This window comes from Physcomitrium patens, chromosome 2, assembly GCF_059467195.1.
Source record: "Physcomitrium patens ecotype Gransden chromosome 2, ASM5946719v1, whole genome shotgun sequence".
NCBI classification, from domain to species: Eukaryota; Viridiplantae; Streptophyta; class Bryopsida; order Funariales; family Funariaceae; genus Physcomitrium; species Physcomitrium patens.
This window is the reverse complement of record NC_143411.1, coordinates 265103-276699: the sequence shown is the minus strand read 5'-3', so window position 1 is coordinate 276699 and position 11597 is coordinate 265103. Positions and strand designations below refer to the sequence as shown.

Sequence of the window (11597 nt, the reverse complement as noted above, 5' to 3'; positions counted from 1 at the left end):
TGAATTGACTACAAGAAGCACATCTTATGGCAGCGAAAAATATTTTAAAATATCTTAAAGGAACAATGAATTGTAGAATTTTTTTTTGAGCTAATGATGAAGAAGAATTACAAACTTATGCTGATGTAGATTTTACTAAAAAATTAGTAAGATAGTTGTTATATAAATTCGAATAATCACCTATTCATTAGAGTGGTAACTTACAAGAAATTGTTATATTATCAATAACAAAAGTGAAATAGAAATTTGTTGCTTTCAAAGACTACTCATAGAATTATAAAAACAAGAAAACAAACCAACTAAACTTTTTAGTAATAACATGAGTTGTATAAAACTTGCAAACAACCCTATAATGCACTCAAGAACAAAACACATAGAGTTGCAACATCATTACATAAGAGAGAAGATGTACAAGCAAAGTATTGAAGTTCAATTTATTCCAAGTAAATATCAACTTGATAATATCTTTACAAAACCACTTAGTGGATTTACTTATCAGCAAAATAAACAAATGGAAGGGCTGCTCCAGATTTTCTACAAATAAGAGTATCTATAGAAACAATTTATATTTTGAAAAGAGGAAAACTAGAGTTGAGGGAGAGTGTTGAAAGATATCAAAGCAACCACTAGTTTTGTTCAAATTAGTCTATTCAAGGATGAATTACTAGATTGTCAAAAAAAAATTTAAAATTGTAGTCAACATAGCATGAGCTGTCAAGATAAACATGAGATAAAATTAAAATCTACTACATGTGTTAAACTGGATTTGATGTATAAATATAGTTCACAAACAAGGTGAATACACTTCCTCAGTAGAAAATATTCTACAGTCTTTCGGCCTTTAAAGAATGTTCTAAATACTAAACCTTGAACTCTTCCCATTCCACTGGATCTAGCTTCCCATGAACGATATACCACCTCTCTGAACTTTAGGCATTCACACACGCACAATCTCGAATGATTAAAAACAAAAACTTTTACGCAGCAATTACATCCTCCAGTCATTTTCACAACTACGAGATGAAGGTGGCTCCTTGAAAATGTGGAAATGGCATATAACACCACAATTCCTACTTTATTTAACAGATAACCCTCAATCTAAAAATATCTGTCGGAGAAGATCTTTCGCCTTCAATTTCCAGAAAAGGAGAGTAACAATATTCTCCGAGAGTGGGAGAGCAAACCAGCAGTGGACAGTAGAATATGGTGAAGCTTCGCAAACCTCTTGCGAACCACCTGAAGTTTTTTGTCCTATTTTGTAACTCCCACAATGTTTTTGCAGATGTAACTTGTGCTGGACTTGACGGTTGAGTGTGATACAATCTATCCTTCGGCGCAAAAGGTCCGATTGAGCCTCGCTTTTGCCACACAGATTCTCTTCGTCGAGACATTCAGTGACGTGTAATACCAATAATACTAATATCCGGTGACGTGTAATACCGAAAATGTGTGTTGTAAAGATCCCACCCACAGATCGATCGACTTTTCCAACACTGAAAGTGCCCAGAGGAAACAAGTCTAAACAGACATTACAAGGTCTCCTCCCTTAACCTATTTAGACAGAACGATAGCAATTACAATATATAAAAAATATACATTTAAATACCGTTTGTAGTAATCCACCTTCATTGGGCACGATCCCCAGGACATCCTGCCAACTCGGTACACAACTTTCCAGTGTAGGAAGTGTGGCAAATTTGCAATGTGGATCACCTCTACAAGTCTCCTTTTACCTCGATCCTTGTGCAACTACATCTTGATGATCAACTGATGCGTGACTATATATATATATATATATATATATACACAAATGTAGATATATAATTCATGTCCCTTCCAGAAAAGCGCATCGGTAATATTTCAACAAGTTTGAAGGAAACCAGAGAGTGTAGTGAATGCCGGCAGGGCCGTGGGTTTGCAGTATTGACAAGGTCTTACGATTTCTCGATCCCAAAACGTACGAGTGCCCCCAACATCTGCACTCTAAAGGCCAGATGGTTGCGAAGGCGTTTTAGTTTCGGCTGCAATCGAGGGATAATGGACAGATTCCTGAGACTGGATGCTGCATATGTACAACAACCCACCACCATTTCACTTGAAGGCTGTTGATAGAGAATCTGAAGCACTGGTGGTCCCAGTCAATGACGCCCAGCTGCTGCGCAACGTATTACTAGTAGCTGACTCTGACCAGTGCGAGTCTTTCAGGAATGTATGGGCAAAAAAGAGACTGTGGGCGTCTGTTCACTTTGCGAGTAAGTACCTGAATTTTGCAGGCTCCTCCCCCTCCCTCCCTCCCGATGCGGCGCTTCGTCTCCATACTTTGCAGCTCCTGGGGCGAGCAGCTGCACAGTAAGCCTGAAGCTTTTGACCCACCTTTCGAAACAGCAGAGAGGTAATTCCCGGGATTGAGGCCATTGCACGTCAGGCATGCAACACTGGCCTTGACTGAGGAGGGAGGGAGGGATCAGGAGCACAATCGTACCAAGTTGCTGTGTCGACAAAGACCAGCTGGTGATGGTAGCCACGAAGAAGAAGGAGGAGCAGAAGACGATGACGATGAGGACCACAAGACTGTCTGTATTCTAGCACCTGCTCCCTCCCAACGTTCCTTCAGACCAAGTCTTGTGAAACGGCTCTGTTTTTTTCTTTTTCTTTTTTGTGGATTTGAACCATTTGAATGCCTTCTTGTTAAGGCACGTTACCACTTATCTAATACTAGGATGTCATGTGCCATGTATATTGAGCCTGGATTGTTTCTACAAGTTTTTTGAGGTTTTTAAAAATTGTTTTACAATGTTTATGAAAAACTTTTACTCACTTCTTTTAGAAATTTGGTAAGTAGAATTTAGTACGGAACCTTTGCCAGAAGCTTTTGCTGTAAATCTTCTTCAATTAATCTTTATAACAGTTTGTGTAATAAGTTCTTCAAAGCTTAAACAATAGTATTCTGACTTTGCAAATGGTATAAATATAGAAAGTAAAAAGTAATTTTTAGTCTAGATGTTGTTTTAATATATCTTTTTAATTACATGCCTAAGGAGTCTTTTATTCTTTGACGTTATAATTAATTTTCTTGAACTGCATATCTACATATAATAAAATGGCCAAACATCAAACTTTACAAACAAAATGACTAAAGACATTTCATGTATTATGAGTTATTACAAATGCAATTTATCACTTTGCAAATCTGGTAATTGTTAATTCGAAATAATAATGTATATATTTATATACTAACACAAAAACATAAAAAATGAAAAACAAAATTCAAAGACATGTGTATACAGGTACAATTCTCATGTTTGTAATAACTGTTAGTGTAGTTTTTATAACATATAATATCAATTCTCTTAATATTATAAAAATTATTATTACTCCAATACATGAATATTTAAAATAACCACAAAATAGTAATATTTAACTTTATTAAAAAATTAATAAATTTTTATTAATATTTTCAAGACTTATCTTATTATTACAAGTGTGGTATGGTTCTTAATTGGATTTTTTAAAGAGAAAATTTTATCTTTAATAAGAAAAACTTTGTGCATTTTCTAAATATTAATGCTAATATTCAATGTTAGGAATATGTTTGATGATTTTTTTATTTTATTTTATTTTATTTTTAGTGAAAATACTAATAAACAATTAAATCTATTGCAACTTTTTAGACAATGTAAAGTGCACATTGTGCATACTTATGGAACTGTAAGCAATTCCAAGCATGTTACGTCTTTGAAGTACATGATAAGACGTTAAAAGAATAAACAACTTTAAAGCACATTTATGAAGAAATTAGATTGTATTTGGGTGGACATGATTCCAATCTTTGGAAGCTATCTTCTACATGAAATGAGAAAAAAAGTTATAATAAAAATATGAAAGTATAAAAAGGCTTTTAGAAAAAAACATGTTGCTTTAGGAATCATTAATATTTTTTTTGTTGATTTTTTGCTTTACTTCTTCTTTTTTAACCGAATTGAGATGATGCACACTTTTCGAGGCTTGAGGTCATTTCGTACGTTGCAGTGACTTGACATCGATTCCATAAATGTAATCACATTATTTTGCACACACTATACAACAAAAATGTAAGTACAGTTGCAAATGTGAAGTGTTTCAAAACAGTTGGTGAAACTCAAAGAAAAGAAGATATAAAACAATCCATTAACCAGGGGACCTGTTAGAGTCATAGAAAATTCAAGTTCATTCGTATTTGCACATAACGTGTCCGGTGAGTTGCGATTGAGCAAATCATGGTAGAAGAAATTAACGCATAATGCTGAAAGACAATTCGATGTGATAAGATCATGGTATTCACGGATTCCAGGTTCAAAATGAATCCAGTGCTATCAGAGCAGGTTATTTGAGAACGCAATTATCGGTCTGTCTTTATTATACAACTTACCAAAAACAGTCATGTCATCCTAGTAATCTACCATTTGATGAGAGATCCAAACAAGAAATGCTGCATAATTGGTACTTTCTCAAGAACTTCCGCTTTGTACATCTTGAGCATGCCGCTATTCACCTTGTTCCATGTTGCCACTGCACTAATATCATCTATGATTGGAGAGTGCTCAGCCAACACACCCTTCTTCACCTTCTTCACAAACTGCACACATCCAAGATACAGATATTCATGTGAGAAATTCTCAAGAATATCTGCGTTGTGTATAGATTTGGGTTTCATGTATTTGTGATCCTTCAGCTGCGCTGACCCAAAAATGAAGGGAAGAAAATGATAGTCGTCCAAACCCCACACTCCATGTGATCCTGCGAGATTCAACACATTCTACACTGTCAGCATACTCAAATGGCCAAACATCAAACTGTTTTAAACAGAGAATGAACATTACCAAAAATCTCACAAAAAACGGAACCTGACAAAGATTAACTCCAGTCCAATGAGATGAATACTATGATTCAGCGAAACCACCCTCTCATCTTGCAAGACGCCTAAAAATATTGTTTTTCTACGTCGTATTGCTACAGATTTACTGACAAAACACAAGAGTAAGCAATCGTTCACGTCCTTTAGACCAACAATATGTCAGTGGAGTGAGCAAGAAGCTGGACATCGGTGTCCTGTACAACACCAAAGAAGCATAGTCTGCACATTTGGTTCAAGTTGTACACCGAACCCAGGGACAAGAACACCTCTTTTGCGGCAGATAGAAGCTTTCTTGTAGACATTTGATTAGATATGTTTAATGTCATGTGATTGGTTATCTTCTCTGAACAAGCATTGCAGTGACGGTACAAAATGCATTAACTGACTGTTGAAGCAACGACATGGTATACCCCAACAAGAGGTCGCTATAGAGTGCAACTTCATGATTCAAGAGCTCCCAGGCTGTGGTTTCTGGATCATCAAACTCCGGGAAAATAAATATGCTGAGGGACGATTTGAATACCAGCTGGCTCAAGCCAATAGGTGGTCTGTAACTTGCGCATGAGGTCCAAATACTTGACGAAGACGCGTGCAACAAGAGCCTGATAGTCGTCCTCATTCACTAACCCTAATCTTGCCAGACAGAGAAGCCACGCCGCGAAGTTGGTCTCATGACCAGTACCATAATCGATCCTTGTTGCGTTTCCGAAGCTGTCAGCAAAGTAAGGAAAAAGCTCCACTACACCCTCCTTCAAATCCTCTGGGAGAATTCGAACCATCAACCCGGGCCCTCGCTCCTCCAGCCATGTCTGCCACTCTCGAAACACGGGGTTTCCATACCTAGCGGGCTGCTGCTTAGGAGGCAATTGATCAATCCACGAGGACATCTCTTCTAATATATTACAAAGTGTTTTGATCAAGGGAGACTCGCGGCAGTAGTCTGACAGCTTCTTCCCTTCCATTGAAGCGCTCAATCCTGCAATAAACCCTAAAAATATTTTCCCTGCTTCCGATTTGTGAAAGTGCTCGATGTCGCTTGGATTATTTATTCGCTTCCTAGGAACTTGAAATGCAATTGGAGGCTGCACAACAGGCACAGGACGTGGTTGCGGCACTGGCGCAAGCGCAGCTAGAGTCATTTGCGGAGCAGGGTTAGGATTGTGCCCCATGTCTGGATGTGACACAGGTGGTGGCATTGACAAAGGGGCAGGCATTCGCATTTGGTCCATTTGAGGAGACGGGGACGGCCACTGAAAACAACTCTCCCCAGAAGCGAAATCTACACTACTGGTGCTCCGCTGCTCAGAATCATTCGAAATCCTGCGAGATTGGTAGCGAAAATCACATCTGAGGCACTGGAACAATCAGGAGCCCTAATAAATCACAGAATCCGCTTCAGTGACGCGTGCACTGAAAATCTTGAGCACGCACAAATCTCTTCCGCTTCCAATCCAAATCCTGCCACTTCTACAAAAAACTGGAATCCACCCAAGTCATGTTACAAGCATGAAAACTCGAAAATTTTCCACACTCCGAGAAAACGAAACTAAACCCAAGTGCAGAGAAGATCAATCACCGTAGGAGCACCGAAAAAAAAACAAACAATCAAACCCCCAAATTGCGATCACAATTCCCAAAAAAACACGAAGAAACTGGGCACAACGCTACTTGTCCTCCCCTCTCCTTGCCATGGAGCCACTTGGTGTCCGCTCCTAACGGATGGTATTCATCCTCTTTCTTCCTTTCGTTCAAAGGCGTGGATGGATGATAAGTGGCCCACAGGGCGGCACTGACCCTTGGAGTCGGTGGTTTCTGCTGTTGATGAGTTTTATTATTGAGTTTGATGATTATGTTTTCTTCAATTGAGTTCAAAATTTTAAATTATTTAAAAATAAAATCGTCTCCGAAATAATTCTTTACAACTTTAACTATGAGTGGACGATTGTGAGTTGTTTTTGCCTTGCATAGGTATTTAAAATGTAAAAAACAAATTAGTATTAGTGGTGTGGTGGGTGAATGTTAAAAAGTTTTTATGAGATTAAACATCAATTGAGGGTTTTGATAGAATAGGTGTGTAAATTCAAAAGGAAATCATGAATGATGGTGTGGGTTTTAGTTACTAAAAAAATAAAAAATACAAAATATATATATATATATATTGTATGCATATAACATACATGCAAAACATGTCTTCAGACATATTGTTTAGTAATGAGATCCAGTTTATTTTATTGTTGATTGAATTGAAATTGTGTATAGTTTTTGACATTGGATGATGTGGTTGCTGATTAATAATGAGGTGATTTGGTTGAAAAGTTTTTTTCCATTTCTTTTTTAAAATTTCATCAAATTTAATTAGAATTAGAATTTTTGAACTTTTAACCAGAAAAACTTAATGATCTGGTAAAAGGACATGTATATAAAAATCTACAAATATAAATATATATATATATATATATATATACACGGAAATGTTAAATAGAAAATTTTATTTTTATGATGGTTAGGATGGATAAGTTAATTTAGCAAAAGCCTGGGTCTATTTAACAGTCTCCTATATGTAAAGGGCACTAATTCTACACTGTTGAATTAAGATTTTTTTATTAGATCCACCACATGCCTCTTTATTCAGACATTTATAAAAAATATCAAATTTATTTTAATTAATTTTTTCTATTGTTTAGATTATAAAAAATTAAATCTCAAAATAAAATCTTCAAAACATCAAATTAAAAGGCTAATAATTTGAACTTTTAACAAAAACATTAGGTGTAAAAATGATGTAAAATAAGAATAAAAACCAATAAATGTTGGGAAATAAAAATATATATATGATAAAAATTTACTAATCATATTTAAGAAAGTATGGCATTCCTTCGCATCATTGTTATTTTATTGTTATTACTCTAATGTACAAAATATGAATTTCTTTAATACACAATAAATCCTCCCGCGGTTCATCATTCATCACACGAGGAACCGCATTCATCCAAGATTGCGATGAATTCCTTCTTCTTGAACGAGGGGCGAATACTCCAGAGGAACGGCATTCATCCGCAGGGAGAGGGAACTGCGAGGACAAGGCTGTCCAGACGCTGCCAAGCTCAATTGCGACATCGAGAGAGGAGGTCGCGCTGCTTTTTTCTGAATCACTGGATCGCCATCGCCAGATAATCGAATTGCTGCTGCAACCCGGCCAGCCAAGCAGATCATTGTTGGGGAGTCCTAAGAAAGTTTTGAGCTTCTATGGTGGATTTGAGCTCATGCGGTGCTCATTCTGGTGAGTGGCGGTGAATCTTTTCTATACTTTAGGGGAATTGAGCGGGGACTTAAATGTTTTTTTGCATTGAATTGAAGTGCACGAGGTTTTCAGGTTTCTAGGTAGAGCGAGGTTGGTTGGTTTTCATTCCAGCTATGTGGGTTCATTTGTGGGTTGAGGTTAACTCAGGTTTTAGACTTGTTTTAAGGGTTCGTTTTTGGGAGAACATGGAGTTTATAACGAGGTTTTGGATGGTTGGTGGCCTAGGTCATGTTAGCGAACGGTTAGAAGAGGTTTTGAGGTTTCGGAGTAGTTTGGAGGAGGGAGGCTATGGCCCCGAAGTGAGATTGGCTGCATTAATTGCAAGTGTGGATGGATGCGTTCTTATTTTCCAAGTGTGGTGTAGTGCAGTGCTGGAGCAGATTCTTTCCCCTCCGTTCTACGCAGCTTAGATTCACAACCTTGTTCCGGGTGCCATATTCTAGAGAATTTTCTGGGGAAAATAACAAACACTCCTCTCTGGGTAGAAGAGATTTGAATAGACACGACCGGTTCAGCATTTAGGGTTGAGGATTCTATTTCTACGGAGCGCTTGTGCAGTCCGATTTAAGGTGGAAGGCCAGGGGGTTAAAATTTATGCTAGCGTTATTGGTGTGACTAGTGTACTTTAAATATAAGGTTGGGCTCTGAATCGTCGAGAAGTTAAAGCATGGCTCAACTAGTAGAGGACTGGTACAAGCAAATGCCCATCATCACGCGCTCGTATCTCACTTTGTCTGTGCTCACCACCGCTGGATGTGCTTTGGAGGTACTCTCACTTTCTGTTTCTATTAATTGTTAGATAGAGTTAAGATGTTTAAACCCAGGAGTTGTCTTGTTCGTGTCTCAGATATTCCCTCGTAGCGTAGCTAAATGCTGGTTTTCTCGAGGATTTCATGGCCAATTCATGCCCATTAGACATCAATGCTCATTGGAGCTGTATGAGGTAGTTTTGACTGCTCATGCACTCGCAGTGGCGTTTACTTACTGCTTGGACTACTTGTATGCAAATGATAGCACTCGATCCTAATAATGTAAGAGAGGAGATTCAAGCCGTTTAAAGATCAATACTCGAGGGATCCCTTCCCGACTGGTTTTTGAAGGCTTTCTTATCATGGAACTGCACTGAATGGTGGAATTGTGACGAGGCAGCTGAGTTTGCTTTGCTGCAATTGTGATGAGGCATTCATCACACATGTGGATGAACGTGTTTTAAGTGCAGAGAACGTGGAGTGTAAAAAGACAGCATTTTAATGATGTGTGCGGACTTTGCACAGGTTATTTCAGCATATGATGTGTACTTGAATTCCACCTTGATCATACACGATTATCAAGTCTGGAGACTCATCACCAATTTCTTTTACTTTGGCAAACTTGGTATTTACCTTCAAGTGTTCGCAATTGTTGCATTTATTATATTTTGTACCCCCACCACTGTCATCTCTTAAGATTGTGTTAGTACTGTTGCACAATGTGCTCTTTAGCGTATTGACATGGTGCCCTTGCAGATTTGGACTTCCTTTTCCACATGTTCTTTCTGGCAAGGTATTGTAAACTTTTGGAAGAGACATCATTTCGTGGTCGCACAGCAGATTTCTTCTTTATGCTCCTCTTTGGTGGAACTTTACTCACCATTTATGTAGTGGGTGGCGGCATGCTCACATTTGCTGCTCCATTTGCGGATATACTTTTCTTGAGCAACTCCCTCACTTTCATGATGGTATGCGCTTACAACCCATGAGTATGTGGCAGAATAGTTGTTCAGGTGGTGCTGTTTAAGAACTACGTCTTCTATTAAGCGTATCCTCATCGTAAATTTCTTAGAACGAAATTATATAATTACTTGTTCATTATTTTATTTTTTAAAAATAAACTCTTCCGACCTTCTAGTTCAATTGATGGTCGTCCCGGTTGATGGTGGAATTAGTCTGTTCTGTAGGAGACATTTGCAAGATTGATAATGTAACTGGGATGACAGGTTTATGTATGGAGTAAGCGCAATCCTCACGTGCAAATGAGCTTTCTTGGTCTTTTCAGTTTCACTGCTCCCTACTTGCCTTGGGTCAGCTACTTTTCTGACCTAGCAGATTCTGGTGCTTTTTGTGTACTACATAGAGGCAGATTAGAAACGGTTTTGATGCTGACATGGTCAATTAGGATGTTCAACTGAGAAATCTGGTAATGAGTAATCTTGATTTAGATTTTGTTCCAAATTTTGTATATCTTCTGCATACTGTGTAGTTTCCCCTTGCCTGCTGTTCGTTGATGTTTGTGGCGGGGTTTGCAGGTTCTTTTGGGATTTTCAGTTATGGTTGGAAGCAGCCCGTGGGTGGACCTTTTGGTAAGTTCGTATATTTTTATTAGTTTTCCAAGTTTTTTCCTGAGTGCTGTAGATGAAGAATTTGCATCATGGTACGCATTTTGCATCCGACAGGAACTTCTCTCTCTCTCTCTCTCTCTCTCTCTCTCGCTCGCTCTCCAGGCTTGTGGCTAGATCTCTATTTTTATGAGTTTACAAGATTGGTTCTGAGAGCATTTGCTGGCTATTCAGGGAATGGCTGCAGGACATGCGTATTTCTTTTTGGAAGATGTATACCCTTTGATGACTGGGCGTCGAATTTTGAAGACTCCTGGCATCATAAAAGCGCTCTTTCCCGAAGAAACAGTTATGGTAGCAAGGCCTGCTCCTCCAGCAGCCTGGGGAGCAGCCCCTTTGGCACCTCACATGGATTAAATCTTTTACGGATTCTTTGTCAAAGTGTCCAACTTCCTTTGTGACGGTTTACATGTATCGCACGGGATTTCTGTACGCTAACTGTGGATTTAACCTATATGGTTCCATTGGTACCGTCGTTCCAACCAAATTTGCCAATACGTCTTTGGCCCCTGCATTTACTATTATTATTTTTCCACCAGGATGAAACCATCCCTAGAGAGTGTTGATCTAGTGTTCACAAGCACGTGCTTGCTTTGGAATGTATGGAAAGTAAGATAATAATACCTCCATAATAACTTTACCAAAGTCTGAAGGTGTTTTTGTAGTGTTTCTTGTCTGTGTATTGCACGAGCAATTGGTTTTTTTTGTGGTCGCTGAGGGCGATGGGTAATAACCGCCGAACCCCCTGTTCTCCTGGTCACCTGAGCCAACATTCAAGCCTGATAAACCCCCCTCCTTGCCAAAGCTACAATGGTTTTTACCACATGGTTTGGCGTCGAGGAAGAGGAAGAAAACTCAACACCGAGGAACAAACATAACTACACACAGAACCTCATGAAAACTGTGGGTGGGGGCCAAGGCAAAGACAACCCAGTGGCCAGTGAGAGACTGACTGACTGAGAGAGTGATCATCGAAATTGTCATGACATGGCTCATTCTGCTGCTTCTGCTCTCTTTTAAATCCCTTT

The 11597-nt window shown here is 38.5% G+C and overlaps 2 protein-coding genes and 1 long non-coding RNA gene across 5 annotated transcripts; 1 reads left to right on the top strand and 2 right to left on the bottom strand.

Annotated features, from left to right (window-relative positions):
• Positions 1-1546: 1546 nt before the first annotated feature.
• LOC149989619 (uncharacterized) lies at positions 1547-2550 on the bottom strand. The gene is made up of 2 exons (XR_016506693.1): positions 2261-2550; positions 1547-2062 (listed from the first exon to the last, which is right to left on the bottom strand). It is a non-coding gene; the product is annotated as an uncharacterized LOC149989619 (long non-coding RNA).
• Positions 2551-4362: 1812 nt separating this feature from the next.
• On the bottom strand, positions 4363-6525 carry LOC112279163 (uncharacterized). The gene is made up of 2 exons (XM_024513330.3): positions 5418-6525; positions 4363-4776 (listed from the first exon to the last, which is right to left on the bottom strand). Exons 1-2 carry the CDS (start codon positions 6121-6123, stop codon positions 4436-4438), a joined length of 1047 nt encoding a protein of 348 aa, XP_024369098.1. The 5' UTR covers positions 6124-6525; the 3' UTR covers positions 4363-4435.
• Positions 6526-8012: 1487 nt separating this feature from the next.
• LOC112292931 (derlin-2) lies at positions 8013-11214 on the top strand. 3 transcript variants are annotated; one of them, XM_024541948.3, is made up of 7 exons: positions 8013-8174; positions 8565-8961; positions 9470-9569; positions 9701-9912; positions 10171-10254; positions 10480-10533; positions 10744-11214. In XM_024541948.3, the coding sequence occupies exons 2-7, from the start codon at positions 8863-8865 to the stop codon at positions 10924-10926; spliced, it is 732 nt and encodes a 243-aa protein (XP_024397716.1). In that variant the 5' UTR covers positions 8013-8174; positions 8565-8862; the 3' UTR covers positions 10927-11214. The 3 variants fall into 3 exon arrangements, with proteins under 3 accessions (XP_024397716.1, XP_024397724.1, XP_024397728.1); XM_024541956.3 differs by having other exon boundaries at positions 8560-8961; XM_024541960.3 differs by having other exon boundaries at positions 8421-8961.
• Positions 11215-11597: the final 383 nt, after the last annotated feature.